The sequence below is a fragment of the Dendropsophus ebraccatus genome, chromosome 9 (assembly GCF_027789765.1).
Source record: "Dendropsophus ebraccatus isolate aDenEbr1 chromosome 9, aDenEbr1.pat, whole genome shotgun sequence".
Classification (NCBI taxonomy): domain Eukaryota; kingdom Metazoa; phylum Chordata; class Amphibia; order Anura; family Hylidae; genus Dendropsophus; species Dendropsophus ebraccatus.
The window spans coordinates 53,927,700-53,950,785 of record NC_091462.1 but is presented as its reverse complement, the minus strand read 5'-3'; the positions used below and the strand labels follow the sequence as shown (position 1 = coordinate 53,950,785).

The window sequence follows — 23,086 nt, the reverse complement described above, 5'->3', positions numbered from 1 at the left end:
CAAGCCACAGCAATCCTGGGTTCTTACTATGTGTTAAATCTAAGCAAAAAAAATGCTTACTTCTTTTTTCCTCCCCTTTTTGGAAGGTGTTTTACCAGGGGTCTGAGAGGCTTCGCTTGGTATCTGTGACACTTTATTTGGCGTTTTGGTTGTAGCCGGCCTGTCATCCATATCTTCATCCGAGTTGGAGGCAGAGTAGTCACTCTCACTGTCCGATCTTAGATCTGGCTCTAAAGATATAATATAAGGATACTTTTACTAGATGCATTGTCAAAAGTTTGACATTTCCATGTACATATATTTGTGGGCACACGACAAACACAATAAAGCTTTGGGTGCGTATAAATGTATGCAACAGCAGGAAATACCATGTTCAGATAGACTTACTGTATCTCCCTGATCCTAAACTAAGTCCCACTGCATCCTGTCCCTGAAAAGCTAATACAACATTCCTCTCTGTTCATTGTAAAAACGTACCTCAAAGTATAACTCTCATTTTGTTAACTTTTAACATATCAGACGGACATGCTAATAGTTTTGATCAGTTGGACTCCCCTTGATTGCTAGATAAAGCAGAGAGAAGTGCATAGCTGAGTGCTTCCCTCCCCGACTGCAGAAGACAGGTTCCATAGATTTACTATAAAACCCACCTCCTGCAATGAGTCGAATAAAGTAGGGAATCACACGCAACCAATCAAAAGTCACAGTAACACTTTAAATTCTGTGCTCTCAGCTTCATAGTCTAATATTACTGTAACCAAATTTTATATTTATCCAGATTTTAGACAAAAGCTGCCTAAAAGTAGATGGTGTCTCTGCGGTGTTTTGGTTGATCTCCCTGAAGTCAACCAGCGTCTTTTTGCATGCACTTACTAGGCATTGTTCCCACTAGCCAGAATCCTACTCCACATTGATGAGGGGCAAATACCTTGCTTGGATGGTTTCCTTGATTGGAGACATTCCTTGGCTTGGCTGTTCCTTCCCGGCGGAAGGTTTGTCTAGTTCACTGACGGTGAGACATGTGATGGTGTCTCTGCAGTGTTCTTTTGCATAAAAGTAGAGGATGACTTCAGCTAGCCATCTGCACTTTAGTTGCAACTTCAATGGTTAGGAACAAATTGAATTTTACAAAGAAAAAGACAATAAGGCGCTGCCCAGACCACCCTATATTTCTATGTGGTTGTGTAAGGTAAAATATTTGGAGGATCTCATGGCACAGCTCTATGGCCAGCTTCTTCCAGACGTGGTTGTTCTTCCCCTCCCTCCTCACTCTTTTTTTTTGCTTATATCTCTTCTGTTCTCTGTTTTTTTTCCTCTTATGTGTGGGCCTTGGCCCTTTCTGGGTACTGCACCTTATGATGTTACCTGTTGTACCCATTATGGGTTGTTTCTCTGTCTATCACATGTCAGCTTGATGGCTATCACCTTGCCCGCTCCTTATCTGGTGTTTGTTTTTGTTATATTTGAAAAACTTTAATGAGAATTTAAAAGAGGAAGAAAATAATAATAGGAAAAAACTAACAAACTTTACCTGACAGTCTCTTTCTCAGTCTATGGGGAGTAGTGGAAATAAATTGGGGTTTCTTTCCCTAAAGAAAAAAAATGCCAACATGACACATGGCTTATTACCAAAATCCTGCCATAGCTTCTCTCTGATATCAGGTGTAAAGATGTGTCCTGTGCTACCACTGCAAAAGCACTCAGGATTAAAAAAAAAAAAACACTCTCCTCAGGTTGTGATATACAACTCAGCTCCAATTACTTCAATGGAACAGAGCTGGAATACCACACACAAACTAAGGAAAAGAGTGGTGCTGTTTCTGGAACAAATCAGCTATGATTTTCTGATCCAGAATAACCCCTTTAAGTGTTCGCTTCTCCCTTCTGGTTCTACTTATCAGTGAGAGTCCCAGACCCGAGACCCTGACCAATAAAAACTTTTGACATCTCTCTGTGACATATCAAAAGGTTTTGTATTTTATGACAGGGATACTTTAAAAGGGGTACTCCGGGCAAAATGTATTTTTAAATATGTTATTACATGTTGAAAGTTAGACAAAATTACACTAATTGTGGGAAATGCACATATACTGCTATTTTTCTCAATTTAGTAGATCAGGCAGGCTCAATTCCTCAAAAAAAAACAAACAAAAAAAAACGTGTATGTTCCAGCAGGGGGCGCATATATAAGTATAGAATTAGAATAGACGTCTATTCTCCCTCCCTCCCTGTGCTTGTAATGTCCCCCCCTCCCTCTGTCCCATCCCACTGCCTGTCTCCCTCCCTGGTCCTATTACACCAGCTGCCCGGTTCCAGGCAGTGGGGTGAGCGCTCCTTATCTGATGCGCACACCGCTGTGGAGGCCTCTCCCCTAACTAGCTGCCCGTTTTCTCAGCCTGTCTTCCCCCCACCCAGTCCTGGCGGGGTGAGCCCTCTTGCACCTCCCCCCAACTAGCCGCTCATCCTTTCAGACAGTCTTCCCCCTGCGCCTCAGCGCTCACCTGCGGCCCTGTCCCGGCAAATTGAGCACTCCTGCACCTTCCCCCAAGCAGCTGCGACAGGAAGTTGCTTGGGAGCCTGCCTGATCTACTAAATTGAGGAAAATAGCAGTATGTGTGCAATTCCCATAATTAGTGTACATTAGGAACTTGTCTAACTTTCATTATGTAATAACAATTAAAAATACATTTTGCGCCTGGAGTACCCCTTTAAATCTTGCAAATAGCACAAGGTAGCACATCTTCCAGGTGTAGATGTACAGCAATATACACGATTTATGTATGCCCCTGACCCTACTCACTGGACATCATCAAGGCAGTCTGTATATACAAAAAAAAATGCCAATGGACAAGGACAGCACACTTATGGTGCAGTCACACAGACAGATTTATCTGACAGATTTTTTAAGCCAAAGCCAGGAATGGATTTGAATAAAAGATACATCCCAGTCTTTCCTTTATGACCTGTTCCATGTTTATAGTCTGTTCCTGACTTTGGCTTCAAAGATCTGTCAGATAAATCTCTCTGTGTAAACGCACCATTAGGCACTAAACATTGCTCATAGGCAGTTCGCAAGAGCTGAGCTATATAAATCATCTGTCCTCATATAAGATGTGCAAATAGTTGACATTTTATAAAAAGCATAAAGAATCTTTGCATCAGTCCATATATTGCTTATACTTATAGGAGCAACGGTCAGCATATACAATACACAGAAGTAGTCAAGATCAGTGTCTCTATGGAATATATTTCTACAACACACACATTATGAGGATCAGTAAAGATGTTGGACGCTCCAATCACTTTCAATATTAAACATTATGCGTTTACTGTTGTAGTATTTTACTAAGGAGAAACTGAATTTCTGATACCTAAGCAGGAAAGTGTGGTGTAAGTGAAGCTGCACTCTAAAAAGTAGATAACCGCTGGTGTTTCATACTTTGGATATGGCAGCATATCTCTTACCTTAGAGGGGGTTTTATTGGCGGATTGTTCTGTGAAATCAAACAGAAACATGAGCTGTGCGGACAGGTCTACAAGCCATTTTCTCTCATACAACAATTTATTACAGAAACATACTCTTTATGCTTGCAGGCGGACTAATGGCTTCCTCCGGTCCATCACTAGTGGAAAACGTCACAGTCTTACCAGGTGTTCGGGCCATTTCAGAAGCTGAAAGAATGTGAAAGAATAATTATTATTACGTTTAGAATTACTAAACTATTTCATGAAGGAGAGTATTAAGGTATTAAGAACTCCATTCTACAGCTTCACTGAGTATTAGACTCTTGCTTCTTGAATAGTTATAAAATGAATACATTAAAAAAAAAAAAAAGAGTCTCAGATTTTTATCAGTCTCAGGCCCATTATCATTGATGAGCATTGCTAGGAACGATCATTGATTATGTTATATGGAGATGTGCAGATGATAATGCAGCGATCGTTCATGCAGCCTAGTTGATTGTGCAGTGTAAAGGCACTGCAAATGAGCGCCAATCTCACTAATCAGCACTTGTTTGCAGCCACACACAGCCTGTGTAAAAACTCTCTTTGAGCATTATTATAGAGTGATAATCTGCTGAATTAGGCAGATTTGGCAGATTACCACTGAGTGTTTTAAAGGGAACAATCACCCGAACAGTCGATCATCAGCTGATCGTTCTCTTTTAAACATCATTTAAAAATTTTAAAATTATTACCCACTTGCTGCACATTGCTAGATGTGATAGTAAAGTAAAGTGCTCAGCTACCTTTGACAGCTCTCATAGAGAATAAAGAGAGTAGTGGTGCACAAGCCAACCAATTCTAAACAAAGGACACAAGTGATCCAAATTTTCCATTTCTCTAGGTTTAATAAATCTCCAAGGTGTTCAACCCAGAGGCTTTATCACTTTCTATAGGAAAAGACATTTAATGTAAAGTTACCAAGCATTGCCATCTTGTTGGAGCGCTTTATTGTCTGGAACGAATACACATCACCGCCTCCTGTTCCAGGTCCATCCTGCAAAACGTCTGTAGTCAGAAATAAGAAAAAAGTAAGAACAATATCATATATCTCAATAACATTGGGCATGAACGGTGAAAGATTTACAGATATACAACGTACCTCCAGAATCTGTTCCCAATACATCCACATAATCCTTTTCCTTCCAGACCTCCAACATTTCATCATCTGCACAGTGTCCATTAAGATTCTTAGCCAGGTTCTTCACATTATATATACGCTGGGCAGTGGTGCTGTTCCTAAGCCTGACACCTAAAATGACGGCCACAAATTAAGAGACTGTTCTGACATATTTACGGTAATGTATGAATGGTTCTCCAGCCATATCACTCTATGTGGCACTGTGACAAGTGTATTGCATGGGATGATCATTGAGATGATGTGTGTTAGACAGACTGATGATCTGTACTACAGGGCATCTAGATGACTGGAGATTTCTCTCCTTTAATAGAAGAATATGATTTCTTACTGATGTAAGCAATCTATCCATCCACTACTTCACTAGACCAGCCCTGGGGCCACAACATTTCTGCTTTGAATGAATCATACTAGCCATAGACATTAGCTGTTGGCACTGGAGGCAGATTCCGGGTCCTTTCTCCAGAGGTAACTGGATTTGCCAGCACTTTACTCCTCCTTATTCCCCACCCCCTAAAAGATGCATATTAAGATTTCATTTATTCAGTTATTTTAGCACTAAATCCAGAATTCTGTGCCAGCCCATTGCATATATTTCCCTGTTTAATTACTCCAAACCCTGAAGTTTCAAGCGCATGCGCAGCGAGCTTCCTCAGGGCCTTGAGGAAGCGCGCTGCGCATGCGCGTGAAACAGTTGTAGCCCAGTCACTTGTCAGCGTCTTCACAGAGCCGCTCTGCAATAAAGGCTTTTTAAACTGCTTTTTTTGGGGTGAGTGACACAATTTCTTTTTTGCATATAGATTGAATTTTATAACTAGGCGTAGCTTAGAACATACTGATTCATTCTTGGGTTCAATAGGACCAGTCCTAAAAGTTTTTTCTTTGGTGATACATACAAGCAAAATATTTTCTCTATATCTGTCAGCTGCAATTTACATCCCAACCTGCTGACAATGTTATATAGCTGTTAGGTCAAGGATACACACCATGCCTTTCTTATATCAATCCGTGCTTCCATAAAAGAAAAACACTTTTATTCTCTGGAGCAGTATTTCTCAACCTTTTCAAGCCAAGTACCCCCATGTGACTAGATGCTCCAGCCGAGTACCCCCAAGGAGGTGATTGGTTATAAAAAATAACTAAATAAATCCCCTCATAACAATGTGACTGACCTGTATGTCCCAGTAGTAATCTGAAAAAATAATGACCCATAGAAATTAATAATTCTCCCTGCAGCCTGAAAATTGCCCTTATAACCATTAATAATGCCCCTTTCCCCCAATAATAATGTCGCCTGTGGCCAGTAATAATACCCACATAGTCAGATACGATGCCCCCGCAGCTAGATGCAATGCTCCCGGTAGCCTTAAGACAGAAATGCCCTATATAGTCAGGTATGCACCGTGTAGCAATATAAGCCCCTGTAGCCTAGTATGTCCCATAGAAAAAGGCATACCCTTTGTAGTTAGGTATGTTCCCTGTAGCTAGGTATGACCCATACAACCAGGTGTGCCCATGCAGCCAGATACGTCCCTTGTAGTCAGGTATGCTCCCCTAGCAGCCGGATATAACCCCCCGTGATCAAGTATGCCCCTTGTAACTAGAAACTCCCCTTGTAGCCAGATATGAGCCATATTGCCCCTGCAGCCAGATATGCTTCCTGTGCTCATGTATGCCCCTTGTACCCAGATTTATTTTTTTTAACGCATACCCAGGGCTGATTCTGGCATTTGTGCTGCCTGAGGCAAAACCGTTTTATCACCATATTGTTACCGTCTATGGTTTGTATGGTTAACAGCATCTTCATTTTACCATTCTTCTGCTCCAATGATCTGGAGCAAACATACAAAAAACCAACACAAATTTGAACCAAGCCTTATACATATAAACACTTCACATCTATGCACATGCATTACACATATAAAATTACTTATATACCTACATACAGTATATGCATACATTACACAGAAACATTACACACAGACGCACGTATATGCTACATTACAACGACACACATATATATTAAACATACAATACATGTACACATACATATGTTACAGACACATACATATTACAGTCATATATACAGTCACATTCTCACAGTACAGCTGGATTTGTTCCAGTACAAAGATGAACACTAAATCTCTAGGGACACAGCAGCCCGGTCCCCACAACTGCCTGAGGAGAAAAGCACAGCAGGTTTGGGGGGTACATAGCAGCTAGATGTGGTGAGGGAACACAGCTGCTGGAAGGGTGTGTGGAGGGAGAGGCAGTACAGCAGTCACAGCAACAGGTGGGGGGACACAGCAACAATGAAAGCCCCCTGTATGTGTCCTGCAGTCAGCCCTCCCCTCCCAGCTCTGCAGACCCCCTTCCCCCTTCTCTCTGCCCCGACCTCCATCTTATCTACAGCCAACAATCCAGAGTATCTGACAGAACAGAGCAGGACAGGAGGGGGGATGGGAGGTGTTGGTGAGGATGCTGGAGGACGTTGTGTACCTGAGCAGCCTGTGTTCTCCTTCTCACCACACTGTCATACAAGGAGTTCGGCAGTCTGTAGATTTGTTGTATTTGCAGACTGCTGAAGTCCCGTTTTGGCAGCACAGGGATTAGAGGCCTCACACACAGAACAGGTTCCTAAACAGGAAGACATGACTAATTTGCTGTCCCCTAGCAGAGTGGAGGCCGGAGCAATAAGGGTGCCTTTACACAGACAGATTTAAATACAGATTTTTGAAGCCAAAGCCAGGAATGGATTTGAAAAGAGGAGCTATCTCAGTCTTTCTTTTATGACCTGTTCTCTGCTAAGTTTGTTTCCAACTTTGGCTTCAAAAATCTGTCAGATAATCTGCCTGTGTAAAGGCACCCTTAGGCTAGATATGGTATACGCACGGCTGTCAGTCTGTCTGCTGTGAGTATAACTGAACAAGTGTGCCCGACACCTGTGGCAGATACAGCTCTGTACGTACCTCCTCAACCTGTGCTGAGTACCCCCCTGTGGTACACGTACCGCACATTGAGAAACACTGCTCTAGAGCAGTGACAGAGGCTTTATTGAGCCCCTGATCTGCTGCAAGCTGGAATACTGCCTCACTTCCAATCATCGACCTTGTTTTATTGCCAGTCAGCCGGAATCCCCGCCAACTGAGCAGGAATAGGGGGGATGGTAAGGAGAGAGAAGAATGTATTTCATCTGAGCAAGGACCCCAATTCTGAAGAGCAGAACCAAAATTCTTGTCCTTCCATCTGCTGAATCCCCACCAATCCAATAGTTATCGGTAGTTATCAGAAGACATGTAATAACCTGATATTTGTGTTTATATTATAGATAGTGACATACAGCATCTTAAGACTTTCCTCCACCTCGGGGCTACCTGCCTGGCCGCACATTGTTCTATCCTCAGACTCTGCCAGGAATAAGTCACCCACCTTCTTCCTTATCAATGATATGTTGCAGGACATCTTCATCCGGCACAAACTGCACCTGAAGGTTCTTGCTCCCCTTTTCTTTGTCATAGCTCATTGCTGGCTCTGTAACAGAGACAGATTGAACTCAATCATAACATTTACAGAAAAGATAGAATTAAAAACAATAACAGCTAAAAAGACAAAATAAGATATACAAGCAGATATAGGATATACAAGCAGATAAATTACTATTTATTGCATCCAGATTAAGCAACATCAGACATTTATAAGGCTCTGCCCCATTGTGTAGTAAGGTGGTTGTCATGATCAGGTAATCTGCCTTACACTGTGGCCCTACCTTAATGGGGTTATCCAGCGAAAATCATTTTTATTTCAAATCCACTGGTTTCACAAAGTTATACAGATTTTTAAATAGAAGTAAATTAGAAATCTAAAGTCTTCCCATATTTATGATCTGCTATATGTCCTGCAGGAAATGTTTTCTTTTCAGTCAGACACAGTGCTCTCTGCTGCCACCTCTGTCCAAGACAGGAACTCTACAGAGCAGGAGAGGTTTGAGGTTTTCTATGGGGATTTGCTGCTACTCTGGAGAGTTCCTGTCTCAGACAAAGATGTCAGCAGAGAGCACTGTGTTAGACTGAAAAGAAAACATTTCCTGCAGGACATACAGCAGATCATAAATATGAGAAGACTTCAGATTTTTAAATAGAAGTAAATTACAAATCTATTTAGCTTTCTGAAACCAGTTAATTTACAATATTTTTTTACTCTGGATAACCCCTTAAGAACAGCGTACAAGTACGTCCGCGCCGCCTGGGACTTGCCCATCAGGGCTTACATGTACGCCCTGCCGGGGGGGGGGGGGCGGCGCGCTCTGGAGCGAGCTCAGGCGCTGAGCTCACTTCGGATCGGGTAAAGACCAGCTGCTATCAGTGGCGGGCCGCCACGATCGCTCGCCATTAACCCCTTAAACGCCACGACGTTCAAGTGTAAGTGACATGTCTGCGGGGGTCCCGATCGCATGGCCTGACTGCCGAGGGTCTCTTACCTTCCTCTGTGCAGTCAGATCTTTGGTCATGCTGGTGTTGTTAAAGGGGTTATCTCGTTAGGTAAAATATATGCTGAATCATCCCCCCCTCCTGGAGACTAATAATTCATTCCATACATGTCATTACCTTATCCATCTTCTAATTTCTGCTAAAGACATAGAAATATCTCCCTGACCTATTCAGTCTGACACTGCTCTCAACCCCTCCTCCCCCCTCCCTTCCAGACAGCTGATGTAAACAACTACTGCACTATGAAGCTAGCGAGCTAAGCTCGCTGTATAGCGGGTGAAGACTGACTGCTATGAGCAGTCGAGTCCTCACTGTCAATGATGCGATTGTGAGGCAGCCCGCCATTAACCCCTTAAACACTGTTTGCGCGTTTAAGTGTAAGTGACAGGAGCAGCTCGTGTCTCTTACCGATCGGGACCCCGGGAGCTTACCTCTGTAAATGATAAGGTTAAATTTTGATGTTGACCTGACTCTATGGAGACAAGTCACTACCCAGGTATAGGATGGTTTCAGATTGAAGTTAGCAGCTGCAGTTCTGCTTACACCTTAAAATCACAGACATCTGATGTCCGCATCAGTAATGCAAGTTTGGGAAGCGCCCCCTTTATTAACTTGTGTTAACTTTTATAGACAGAATATGGGGCGGTACTTCCCATGCGCAGTATATTCAATTAAAATACGTAAACTCTCAACGCAGGAGGGGTCTTAAATCACAAGACACATACATGTCACCCTCTGATAGGTCAAATCCATAAATGGTCAGCTGCATCCTGTTCTGGGCAGTCAGAACATTCTTTGCAATGATACTTTCACATGATTCCCAGAACCCAATGTAACAGACAGTCAGCTTTGTTCTGAGAATGTCCTTCAAATCTGATAAGGAGTCGAGAGACTTCTTGTCGTGTCCATGAAAAGACATGAATGGCTCACGATATTAGAATCATCTGACTTGATCCTATCAGTAGTACCCCGAAAAGTTTGTTGAAAAAAAAAAACATGTTCCAGTATCTTGCTCCAATCAGTAAAATATTATCTGGGCGATACATTCTCTTTAAGTCAAACCTGACTTTTCTACTTTCCCTTTATAATAACACTCCCTTTGTTCTCCTGCTGTTTCACGTCACAATGGCGACATTTCATCCGTAACAAAGTCACATGATGGCGATGTCCAGTATCTGACGCACAACGTGGCGTTCGTTTCTGTCAGATTTTGGGATGTGACGTCACCGTGGATGCATCATAAGATAGAGAAGAATTATCTTGCCGTTTACTATAGTGAGCATGTGCAACTCTCCCTGTCAGCATCAGAGAGGTGTGTACTGTGGGCAGGGTGACTAGTGTATAAGAAAATGACCTATGACCTCTAGTGTGGGCTCTGCAGTACAGTCATATAGCAGAGCTGAGTTGTATCATGGCACACCGCTTGTAATAATGTATTTATCAGTGGTTTCCATAGCCCGCCCAGGAAATAGAGTAACTAGCTCTACTCTGACCCATACAGCTCTGCTACATCTGTGTAGGCACAAGCATTGTATCCATAGATTAGCAGCTGCAGCGCTCCTCTTTACTAAGCATTAGAACATGAAACAGTCAGTACAGTATAAAAGTGACGCGTATGAATCTAACCTCCGTTACCGGTCGCGCTGTCCCCAATTTCCCGCCAGCTAGCTGTCACAGGCACACACTTTGGACCAATCAGATAACAGATGACATTACAGAAGCCAATCATCAAACAGTCAAAACATTTAAGCCAATAAAAAAGAACCCTTCATCAAACCGTAAGAACCAATCAGGGAATACGTTATCCAAGGACGATGCGTGCTCACGCAAGAGGGCGTGGCTTGGAGACACGTGTAGCTTGTGGGCGGCGCCATATTGTGAAGTTACGTAGGTGAGCGCTGCTGTGGTGTTTGTTATGGTGTCGTGCGGTTCTTGACACTTTAGTAGAAATGGGATTTTAAGATATTTGGTTTCGAACGTGAAAGGAGGCAGCGTGTGTGATTATGGTACTGATCTGACGCTGCACATGCGCAGTGATATGTAAGGGATCCGGGTGATCTTTGACATTGAAAGACATGTTTCTATGCTGTATAATAGTCACACTAGTAAACGTGTTAATGTAAGGCTGGGTTTTGTACTGACATCTCATCAATAATATGATCTGCTATTTATTACCACTAAATCTGTGTATGTATGCAGAAAGTGGCCTGAAGGTAGTGATTAGCAGAGTATATAAAAGTCAAAAGACCCCCTGCAGTGCAACAAATCCAGACTCTCCCTGATTTACCCCAGCATCTTAAAGGGGTTATCCCAGTGCATGTGAACAGATCCTTAAAGGGGTTGTCCAGTGAAAATCTTTTTCTTTCAGATCAACTCGTGTCAGAAAGTTATATATATTTGTAATTTACTTCTATTTAAAAAAACTCAAGTCTTCCCCATACTTGTCAGCTGCTGTATGTCCTGCAGGAAATAATGTTTTCTTTCCAGTCTGATCCCCATAGAAAACCCCTCTTGTTCTGGACAGTTCCTGTCTTGGCCAGAGATGTCAACAGAGAGCACTGTGTCAGACTGAAAATAAAACATTTCCCACAGGACATATAGAAGCTGATAAGTACTGGAAGACTTGAGATTTTTTAATAGAAGTAAAATACAAATCTATATAAATTTCTGACACCAGTTGATCTGAAAGAAAAAGATTTTCGCTGGACAACCCCTTTAAGGATCTGTTCACATGCAGCAGAGTTGTTGCGGAAATTTCTGCAACTACTCCACTCATTTGAAAGGGTCTTGCAGGAAGAATGCTTCAGAAACGTCCCACAATGTTTCCAATATGTCTGCAAAGTGTTGAATGTTGCAGTCTTTTGCCCTGCCATGTAGCCATGGTTTTGTTTACATAGAGCAGCAGCACGGTGAGCTCACCCGTACAGCGGTGACTGTTTCCATGTAGGAGACCATATCTCATAGTCTAAATATTTCATAGTCTAAATATTAATACAGATCTATAGCCTACTGGTTTCTTCCTCCCTTGTTATATAGGTTTGTGTATTCTTTTCCCATCTTGATTGTGTAGTAAAAAAACCTATAAAGAAACACTATTACTTTCTCTTTATAACCAGTCGTGGTGCAGGATGGCAGCTCCTCTTCCACCCAGAGATGCCGGCAAGTTCATTACAGAGAACAGCACCGATGTGTTTGTGGACATGGACGGTGTGCGCTCCCTCGCTGGAAAACTATTTGAGAAGATTGGGCGGAAGGAGATCACCCTGAAAGGATGGAAATCTCTTCATGAACTGAATCCTCAGGGCTCAGGGGAAGATGATGTCAATTGGGTGTTTTTCGTAGATACATTAAATTTCTCCTTCTGGTCTGAACATGAAGATAAAAAGTTTGTGGTGAACTATAAAGGGAAGGAGTACAGTGGTTACTGGTCCCTCTGTGCCGCCTTGAATAGAGCCTTGGATGAAGGTTAGTACACACTGAATGTATGTGGCTGTTTTTTCCAATTAATATTTCATCCTCCTTTCACCATTAATGATTTACATGCTACTTGATTGGTGGTTCATTCAGATTTTTGGAGTATTCTCCCCAATTTTATGTATTTGACACCTGGCTGTTCCCCAACACTTGTGTCCATAGTAGAGATGAGCGCAACTGGAGCATGCTTGAGTTTGTTTGAACCTGGAGTCCTGGAAAACATGGATACAGTCTATGGCTGCATACAACTTGTTCATCCACCAGTACTCAAATGCCGAACAATCTGACTGGAGAATGCTCGCTCATCTCTAATCCATAGGAAACCTGGATCAAACAACATTGTGTGACAGAGATAGCTGCAGAAGGTTACACACCACCTCAGATTGTGGACAGAGGGATAAAATCCCTGGAAGGCAGTTCACACAGGCTGTAAATAGAGAGGAAAGTAGCTACAAGGCAGATTGCAGAGGGGCCTCCCATAGGCTGTGTGAAAGTATAGATAGAAAACTGTAGAAGAGAAACTAAGCAAAATAGTGTTAGGAGGCTGTTGTGTTTTTGTGGCAGTAGTGCAAGGAACTGCTGTATTGTTCCTTGCACCACTTTTACTAAAAGTACACCACTTGCAGAATAAGCAGCAGTAAACATTTAAGAGGCTTGCGCAAGTGCCGTGGCCTCTGCGATTAGCTGGCTGGCAGGGAGGAGGGTGCCATAACCCTGCTCATTTCATATCACTGGGTATACTAGTATGGCACCGTTTTATCGATGATATTATTTTTATTTGGAAAGGGGGTCCAGAAAGCCTAAAGGAGTTTTTAGAATATATCAATAAAAATGAATTTTATTTAAATTTTACCCCTACATATAGTACGACTGAAATACATTTTCTGGACCTAACTGTATATATTAAAAATCAACAAATTACACTAAAACATATCAAAAAGAAACAGACAGTAACAGCTATATAAACATAAATAGCTGTCATTTACCTACCTGGCTGACCAATGTACCTAAAAGCCAATTCATTCGACTCAGAAGAAATTGTACAGAAATAGAGGAATATGAAAGAGAAGCACAACAATTACAAAAACAGTTTGGTGCAAAGGGATATAATGCAACACAAATGATGGACACCTGTCTGAAGGTGAAACATATCCCAAGAGAGACATTACTGCAAAATAAAAATAAAGATGGGGATACTGCCAACCCGGATGAGGTGGATCTTAACATCCCTATTGTTACCACCTACAATAAAAACCGCAAACGCCTTAAGAGTATAATAAGGAAACACTGGGAAATACTAAGACAGGACAAAATAATCGGGGAATTATTACCCCCTCAACCACATTTCATCTTTAAAAAGGCAAGTAATTTAGGCTTACTAGTGGCCCCCACCATCAAACAACATCAAAAGACAGAAAATAGTCAAACTGTACTAACTCCTTTGGAAAAAGGCTTTCACCCCTACATGCATTGCTGAAGCTGCAGTAAAGTGCAAAACCCGCAAAAAATCCTTGAAATAGAAAGTGGAGAAAAAGAAAAGTATATCATAAAAACACACATTACATGTAAAACTACTGGAGTCATATATTATATCAAATGTCCCTGCAATAAATTATATGTAGGAAGAACAAAAAGACAACTTACCACGCGAATACAAGAACATATATATAACGTTAATAGGAAATATGACGGACACCCATTGTCAAGACATTACATAGAGAGGCATCAAGGTAAATTTGAAGGATCCAAATTCGCTGGTATTGAAAACATCAGACCCCACTGGAGAGGGGGGGACTATATTGAACTATTATCAAGGGCAGAAACAAAATGGATTTTTCACCTAAATACACTGATCCCGAACGGCTTAAATGCTGACTTGGAATTGTTTGCCTTCCTGTGAATCATGTATGAAATTATTTTGCATAAGAACATAAAACATTAACAACCTAAATCAAAGTAATAAAATCAGGTCAGCAGACAGATTAATGTATATAAAGAAACAAAAACACAAAACAATATACATATGAAACAAATACATACAACACTACCAAACAATTAAAACCACTAAAACTATTAAGTAAAAAATCAAAAGCAAAACATACTAAAGCAGATAATGTACTTGTCAATCAGTTTTAACATTACTTGTCAATCAGTTTTTTCCGCTATAGCTATAGAGATGCTCAGTATATGAATAGGTGGAACTCACTGACACATTGTTCTGGAATTGTTGTACTGTTGCACTGGAATTCACTGCTCCGAACATTGTACTAAACACATTGTTGCTATTCTTTGCAATGGACACACTGTTCCATACACCCTGCTGCTGTACTGATACATTGCTCCGAACACTCCGCTGTTGCACTTAAACATGAATAGTAAATCATGACTAATATGTCAATGAGTACTACCGTACTTGGATGAATCCATTATGATGGTTTTAAATTTAGTAGAATTATTCGGCACTAACAGGACCTATATGGAATAAGAATAGTCCTAATTGTGTAATGCAATTTATATGAGTCATAAGAAATTTATCGATCAACCTGCACCTGACAAGCCATCGGTTCAGACAACCCATAAATAAGGGAGGAATACGGGGCTGCGCCATAATCCTGACGAGGGCAACCGGAATTGTTGCTGAAATGCGTTGATAATCTTTTTGTCTTCACCAAGCACCCATAGCAATAGTGACGTCACTGAAACTCCCTTGAAATTTGAACTGATAGCACAGATCACTGCGGAGTAGCGCCACCGGCCAGGGCGCCTCTAGTGGGATCTGCATATCACCCGCATTTCACCTGTATTCAGAATCCACATTGCAGAAAAAAAAAAAAATTTTGAAAGAAGTGAATCCTGGAGCAACAGCGGCATCACGGACAGTACTACAAAAAATAACCAGCGACGACTAATAGGAAATCAGCGGCTACTAACAGGTAATAGGAATTTATTTATCACTGGTTGTTCATTATTCTTCACATGCACTACATATATGCCATGTAAAAGGAACAGTCATTTATAGCATTATTCAACGACGTACGGCACACTCACAGTAACATAATATTATTGCTAGTAGAAATATAGGGGAATCTCTTTTGCGCTGAACGTTACCTTTTTTATCTTTTATCATTCCATTCAAGTGAACCTGAACTGTGGACGTTCTTAGCAGCAATTTTTGTGCAGCGCTAGTGAGGGGTTGACTTATTGAGTTACACCCCGTTAATTTTTGTATGATCATCTAATATAGTGTATGGAAGCCTTGTGAGTGTCCCCCGCCAGCAGGTGTCAGGGAGAAAAGGATCAGACATGTTGGATTTTCAATGGCCGATCTGGTTGTTTTCTGAGAACCTCTTGTCAGAGACGTCCCTGTATAATAGCTGTATACTTGGTCAAGCATTCATATGTATGGGGGATCAGGAGAAATTACTTTAGCTGCTGTTTTATGTGCATGGTTACATTTACATTTGTGTTGGGGCTTTCCACATTTTGCTTGTAACAAAAAATTGCACCACTCCTTTCTATGGGCCATATCTGGTTTTACAGCTCAGCCCAATTCTAATGAAAGGGATTGAGCTGTAATAAAAAATGTCTGTTACGTGTACTGTACGGGCACCGACCCGGAGGCTTTCATCTTCAGTAATGATGTGATTGGGGCGGAGGTTGGTGTGATAAGAGGAGTAATTGTGGGCAATTATATTGTAACAACTATTTGTCTTCACCAGGTGCAAGAGAAATGTTAGTGACCGTGTGCCAAGCGGTTGTGTCCTGAGACCTGCTGGGTTTTCATCATGTTTTTAGGATGCATTCACGTGTACAGTGTTTTCTGCTGTATATTTTTGGGGTGTTTCCGAGCTTCAAACTCGTAACGAAATGCAAAACCTACCTTAGCAAAGCTATAGTGAATCCAAATCCCCAGGCCCTATTACACCAAGCCATTATTGGCTGTAGTTGGCCGGTCTGCTGGCCATCGCTCTGTGCAATAGCAGCAGCGTCGACAGACTGCCGCTCTCTCCTATGGGCTCCCTGGACAATCTAAAGATCGTCCAGACAGCTCCCTTCGGCCCCCCTGCTCTTACTCGCTTGCTGTTGGCGCATGCAATAACGCTAGCAGCGAGCGGGGAATGAGGAGCAAGTGAGCACTAATGTGACAGGTCGGCACTTTCTTGCTCCTCCAGATTGGTCCATGTAATAAGGTCTCTAGTAGTTTTACAGAACAGATATACACATGTTCACTACTTTATCTCATAACTTGGTTAGAACAGTCTTATTATCAGTTTTGGCTATAGATGGCCATCTTGTAGATGTCCAGACTGACATAACACATAATTTATTTTTTTACTGTTCTGTTCCTTTTCAGGAATACCGCTCACCTCTGCCTCTTACTATTCCCACATAACCATGGAGCAGCTGAAGCATGTGCTGCGTAGTGACTCTGACTTTCCTATCCCAATGGCTGAGGAACGTCTGGAGATTCTTCACCAGACTGGAAAGATTCTCTTGGAGAAATTTGGCGGATCTTTTCTAAACTGTGTGAAAAAGAGCGAGAGAAGTGCAGTGAAACTGATGCAGCTGGTGGTGGAGAATTTCCCATCTTATAAGGATGAAGGAGTCTTCCAGGTTATAAAACAGTCTATAATAATAATATGTAGCTCCATTTACAAGGGTCCACCATTGGGATAAAAATTGTTTTAATAGACTGTGTGGCCCAAATAAACAAAGCATACTGATCACACATTGCCCGATGCTGCCATTCTCAGGTTTCCCAGTTAACAGCTGATCTTCAATTCCTGATCCTGTCTTAACACAGAGGAAGTACCTGCTCAGCCAATCACTGGCCACAGCAGTGACCCACCTAGGCCATTGATTGGCTGAGCAGTAATTTTCTGTGTGTCAAAATAGGACCAGGAGGTGAAGATCAACGGAGACCATTAGAGAGGAGCGCAACTCCATTATGCCAGTCGGTTGGCATTTGAATACTGGTAGTTGGATGCGGCCCTAGAGAGTCTGGTAAAACATGGATACAGCCATAGAATCAAGTTGCGCTCATCTCTAGTGCCTATATATCCTGTAAAAAAAAAAAAAATCTGTTCCTGTTTACATTGTAACCAAGAGTTAAGCCAACTCCTTCCAACTACACCTTCTTGATTATGAGAGGGGGGGGGGGGGGGGGTACAGCAGTATTGTGACTTCTGCTACAGGATGTCAAGACTGGACTGGGTTAATGAAGACAACAGAGCAGACAGTTTGGATGAAAAGCAGAAGGAAAGCATATAAAAAAACAGACCAAAGTAAATTAATTTTATATACAAAGTTTGTTTATTTATTAGACAATGTAAAATGTTTCATCATTGGGCAGCCCCTTTAAACCCCACCCCTGTATTAAAACCCTGCTTTTAAGCCAAAAAGTGAAAATGAAGTAAAAGCAATGTAGTCTGCATACTTTCTGTTGATTATTATTATTATTATTATTTATAAAAGCGCCCTTAATTCCAGAGTGCTATACAAGCGATGGGAGTACAAACAGGAACAATACAAGATCAAAACACATTACATGAAGGCAAATGGCTGACTGCTAAATGGAGGGCTTATAATCTATTTCTGTTTGCCTTTATTCTACTTTTCTAGGCTTTGTGATCCTTTAGGTCCATCACACATTTTCTGTGCCATGGCTAGGCCACTGTAGATTATTTTAGAGACATCACAGCAGATATAGATAACCTCATTGTAGGAAGTCTAAAGTGTTTGGGGCATTAACGTGTTCCGTGATTACTGTCTGTGCACAGAAGATGTACTATGGAAAAGCATACCCTGTAGTCAGTCTGAGATTTCAGTCCATGCACTGAACACTTGTTTCTAAAGAAAGCTGATCATAAATGAAGCGGTATAGTGCTCTGCGGAATGCCTCTGAAACCCTTACATAAGCAGTCCTCCCCACCAGGTGTGAAGCCCGCCCGACCGCCGCCCCCACCCCCGGTGGAGCCCGCTCTCGAAGTCACGGACCCTGACCCGACAAGAGCAGTCATTCTCTATGGGCCTCAGACTCATCTCTGGTGAGCGCGCCCACAGCATCAGTCACACTGAGCAAATGTGGCAGAATTCCTGCCTCAGTATGGCACTGTTTCTCTATGGGAGGGCTTGCGTGCCTCCACTCCTGCTGCTCTCCGCTCAAAGAATTGAAATGTCACAGGCGGGATTGCGCGGGAATTCCGCCACATTTGCTCAGTGTGAACATACCCTTAGGGTAGCTACACACACACACACACACCATATCGCAGCGGATTTTATCTAAATAACAACACAGTATTAAATCTGCACCATCATATCTGCTGCGGATCCGGCGTGTGTGAAGGCACCCTTAGGGTACGTTCACACCTACAGGATCCGCAGCAGATTTGATGGTGCAGATTTGATGCTGTGTTCAGTTATTTAAAGGGGTTGTCCGGCGATAAAAAATTATTCACAGAATAACACACATTACAAAGTTATACAACTTTGTAATGTATGTTATGTCTGTGAATGGCCCCCTTCCCCGTGTCCCACCACCCCCACCCGTGTACCCGGAAGTGTGGTGCGCTATACATTACCTGTCACGTGCCGACCACGGTCTCCGATCCTCAGCAGTGACGTCTTCTTCGGGAGGCCGGCGGATCTTCCCGAGTGCCGGCCGCCCTCTGCAGCGTCATCCGAAGCTCAGCCGCGATTGGCTGAGCACAGTTATGCTCAGCCAATCGCGGCTGAGCTTCGGATGACGCTGCAGAGGGTGGCCGGCACTCGGGAAGATCCGCCGGCCTCCCGAAGAAGACGTCACTGCTGACGATCGGAGACCGTGGACGACACGAGATGCGGTGAGTATAATGCACCACACTTCCGGGTCTAGCGTGGGTGGGGGGAAACACGGGGAAGGGGGCCATTCACAGACATAAAATACATTACAAAGTTGTATAACTTTGTAATGTGTGTTATTCTGTGAATAATTTTTTATCACCGGACAACCCCTTTAAATGAAATCTGCTGCGGATCAAAATGTCTCTGTCTTCTAAGTTGTGAAATATTTATCTCATCAATGGGTTAAAGGTATTGCTACACTAGTGTAATTGGCCTCTGGTATAAATCAATAATCTCTAATTATCCTGTTACTTTGTTAATTGAAGCTATTTGTATGGCTTTATCTTACCGGTTAGGTGCCACACTTCAATACGAACTACAAATATTGTACTGTTGCTGAAAACCTTATCGGCATTGGCAATTTTGCATGTTCTGATGATTTTTTTTTTTTCTTCTTGATCTAAAAGCTTACAAAGGTGACTTTAGGTATATAGGCTTTAGGAAGTATAGGTATGTCTATAAAAGTTAATCTATACTTTTTATACTATTCTATACGGAGCTGCATATAAATCACATTAACAAGGTTTATTTTTTTTTTTTCCCTCTCCGATTCTAGGGCCAGAAGGTGGCCTTCTACAAGCGTGCCCAGATTCTTGTAGGAGACACCTGGGGAGTACTAGAAGGACAAAATGATGGCTGCTTCCATGATATTGATAAAATAACCATGTTTGCTGACTACAGGATTCCCCAAGCCCTCGTTCATTTTGGTGCTATGAGATATTCAGAAGGCCTACTGAAAAAGCTGAAGGAAGGTTTGTATGTCTTTAGTAATCACTGCTCGCTCTACAGAGGTTGCAATGCGTAAAGCACTCCTACTCACGTCACAGGAAAATGCTGTCCTGTTACTATAGTACAAATAGAAATAAATATATGTGAGGACAAATGACACTAAGCATAACATGTCAGGGTTCTGGTCTGAATGGGAGACCAGATGTTTCAGAGCTTCTGGATGCCAGTAGGAGTGCTGCCTATGATCTGTGACCTCCACCTGTTTAATGTGTATATGTGTGTGTATATATATATATATATATATATATATATATATATAATAATAATAATTATATATTCTTTCTGTCTCCTCATTGTATATACTGACAGTAGCTCCCTGTGTACCTCATAGAGTTAAAATTAGACTTCCCTCCTTCAGGCTGTGCTGTCCTGCTTTGTAGTAAGTCTATGCATAAGATGGCCAACATGGAGAAGCATGTCCCGCCCCCCCGTGTCCACCACTGAGCCTGTATATGCCTATGGTGGACAGTGGCAGATTAAATGTACCCTGGGCCCCGGGGTGTCCACCCAACCTGTCCCCCCCAGCCAATCCGCTTCTATTATAATCCACTACTGCCGCCCCCCCCCCATTCTGTCCCTAATTAACACTGCCTGCCTCCCCTCCCTGCTGGCCCAAATAAACATAAAGTTTGATCCCTTGCTGCACAGAGGATGTCAGGAGAGGAGGGGGCTGATCTTATAGGGGAGGTCACAGCGTCCCAGCAGCACAGAGGTTGTCAGGAGAGGAGGGTGCTGATCTTATAGGGGAGGTCACAGCAGCACAGAGCATGTCAGGAGAGGAGGGTGCTGATCTATAGGAGAGGTCCGAGCAGCACAGAGGATGTCAGGAGAGAAGGGGGCTAATCTATAGGGGTGGTCACAGCAGCACAGAGGATGTCAGGGGAGGAGGGTGCTAATCCTATAGTAGATGGTCCCCCCTCTCCCCCCCTCTTCCCCCTTTGTGCACAGCAGTCAGCAGATAACACAAAAAACACAACACAACTCACCTGCCATCCGTTCCCCCATCGAGCCTCTCGCCTCCTGGTCTGTCCCCGGCTGATGCGCGGCTGCCAGGGGTGTCTTGTCCTATCCCCAGCAGCACGCGCATCATAGAGCTCCCCGTGCGCTGGAAGTCACAGCCACAGGCGCCACGGGGAGCTCTCTGATGCGTGCGCTACCGGGGATAGGACGGGACAACCCCGGCAGCCGTGCATCAGCCGGGGGACATATGGCGGATTATAATGTGGGTGGCGTGGCATGGGCCCTGGGCGGCCGCCCAAACCGCCCACATTATAATCCGCAACTGATGGTGGACACTGGAAGTGGGGCAAGGTCACATGCTCCTCCGTGTCAACGATTCTAAGGGTTTCTTTACACATAGAAATTTATCTGACAGATTTTTGAAGCCAAAGCCAGGGACAGATTATAAACAGGGAACAGATCATAAAGGAAAGATTGAGATTTTAAATCCTTTCCTGGCTTTGGCATTGAAAATCTGTCAGATGAATCTCTCTGTGTAAAGGCACCCTAACATAGGCTGCCAACTTCCAGTAACAATATATTCTATATAGGCAAATAAACTGTAGTATTTATATCTAGCAGGTGACTATAACTTGGACAAGTAGTTGTACTTAGTTACACCTATGTTCTAATTTATTTCTAGATTGGCTTTTCCAAAATGGTGATCGTGAAGAGATGGAGATCCGTGGATGTTCAATTTGGGCTGTCGAACTGGTCTGTGACCACCTGCGAGAGTTGTTTGAGAAGAAAGGAGAGAAAATGAGCACAGAAATTAATCCTGTCTTAATTGATCACTTTCTGTGGGATTATGCCCGGGATTATCGGGATGCAATAAAGGGAGTTCCTTTTCACAGGGTTAGATGCATCTACTATTAACCAGATACTGAAAGAAGTCACTGACTTTACCACTCAGACTGTAGTAATGCAGTAGTTATTTGATCTGATGCCTGATTGCACCTTATAGATAGTAGAAAGCAGAAAATGTTGTATAGAGTGAAATACAGCAGGAGCTAAAGCACCAAGTCACTGGTTTCCTCCACCTACTAAGAATATGATATCGCTGTTGTGACGTTAGTCAACACGTGGTCTGTGTTCCATTCCTGGATACCTTCATAGGATAGCAAAAATGGTCTGACAGCCTCGGTGGCACTTATAAAACTTTTATAACTCTTATAAAACTTTGCACCATTTAAGGTTCTCAAGATTACAAAATAAAAGTGTAAATCCGCATGTAGTGCTGAGTATTTACATGTTGCTAGTAGCAGTGCTTATAAAATTATCAAAGACAGGATTAATAACCAAATAAAATGAAGCTGCATCTGACTGCGATAAACTAGGGAATGTAGCTGCATTATTTGCTGCTGCTTTTCCCTTGGTTTGTGCCCCAAGTGTGGGCTTGGTATGCAAGCTTGGGGTGTCTAGGACATGAAGTAATGCCTCCTTAGGGTATGTTCACACTGAGTAAAAACAGGTGGAAATTCCGAGCGGAACCTCTAGTGGACTCCGCTTAAAGAATTGACATGTCAGGTAGTGCATACTGGTTGAGTGATGATTGGTTTATAGGGAACCATACCTGACCTGTTTATATGATGATAGGTCTGCATTCTGTTCTCTGTGTGTGACCTTTCATCTTCATATTGAGAACAATACATCATTTTACCCCAACTTGTATCTGCTTTTTGTTGTCAAGTTTTCTGCTAAGCGTTTTTTGTTTTGTTCTGTTTTTTCCCCAGTCTTTGTGATTTTTTTTTTTTTTTTTTATGGAATTTTTGATGGTTTTACTAAATAAAATAAATTGCTTTCATTCCATGTA

The 23,086-nt window shown here is 42.5% G+C and overlaps 2 protein-coding genes across 5 annotated transcripts in view; one reads left to right on the top strand and one right to left on the bottom strand.

Moving 5' to 3' along the window:
- ORC2 (origin recognition complex subunit 2) overlaps positions 1-10,944 on the bottom strand; it is a 27,509-nt gene extending 16,565 nt beyond the window's left edge. Inside the window, exons 1-8 of one of the 3 annotated variants that reach the window (XM_069983344.1) lie at positions 10,907-10,944; positions 8,072-8,173; positions 4,607-4,756; positions 4,426-4,512; positions 3,580-3,672; positions 3,466-3,494; positions 1,532-1,589; positions 61-230 (exon numbers count right to left, since the gene is read on the bottom strand). In XM_069983344.1, coding sequence (XP_069839445.1) covers positions 61-230; positions 1,532-1,589; positions 3,466-3,494; positions 3,580-3,672; positions 4,426-4,512; positions 4,607-4,756; positions 8,072-8,165 — 681 coding nt within the window. In that variant the 5' untranslated portion in view covers positions 8,166-8,173; positions 10,907-10,944. Of the gene's footprint in view, positions 1-60; positions 231-1,531; positions 1,590-3,465; positions 3,495-3,579; positions 3,673-4,425; positions 4,513-4,606; positions 4,757-8,071; positions 8,174-9,560; positions 9,630-10,755; positions 10,836-10,906 lie in introns of those variants that run through there. The other 2 variants (XM_069983343.1, XM_069983345.1) reach the window with 2 other exon arrangements.
- LOC138801000 (queuosine 5'-phosphate N-glycosylase/hydrolase-like) lies at positions 10,943-23,086 on the top strand. Of its 2 annotated transcripts, none has more exons than XM_069983347.1 (5): positions 10,943-11,020; positions 12,246-12,594; positions 16,958-17,217; positions 20,042-20,237; positions 21,917-23,086. In XM_069983347.1, the coding sequence occupies exons 2-5, from the start codon at positions 12,258-12,260 to the stop codon at positions 22,147-22,149; spliced, it is 1,026 nt and encodes a 341-aa protein (XP_069839448.1). In that variant the 5' UTR covers positions 10,943-11,020; positions 12,246-12,257; the 3' UTR covers positions 22,150-23,086. The 2 variants fall into 2 exon arrangements, with proteins under 2 accessions (XP_069839448.1, XP_069839447.1); XM_069983346.1 differs by lacking the exon at positions 10,943-11,020 and adding an exon at positions 11,118-11,135.

Bases quoted from the DNA above. Each gene is read 5' to 3' on its own strand.
- LOC138801000 (XM_069983346.1), top strand. The intron at 12,595-16,957 runs GTTAGTACACAC...GTTCCTTTTCAG, and splicing joins GAATAGAGCCTTGGATGAAG to GAATACCGCTCACCTCTGCC. The intron at 20,238-21,916 runs GTTTGTATGTCT...ATTTATTTCTAG, and splicing joins ACTGAAAAAGCTGAAGGAAG to ATTGGCTTTTCCAAAATGGT.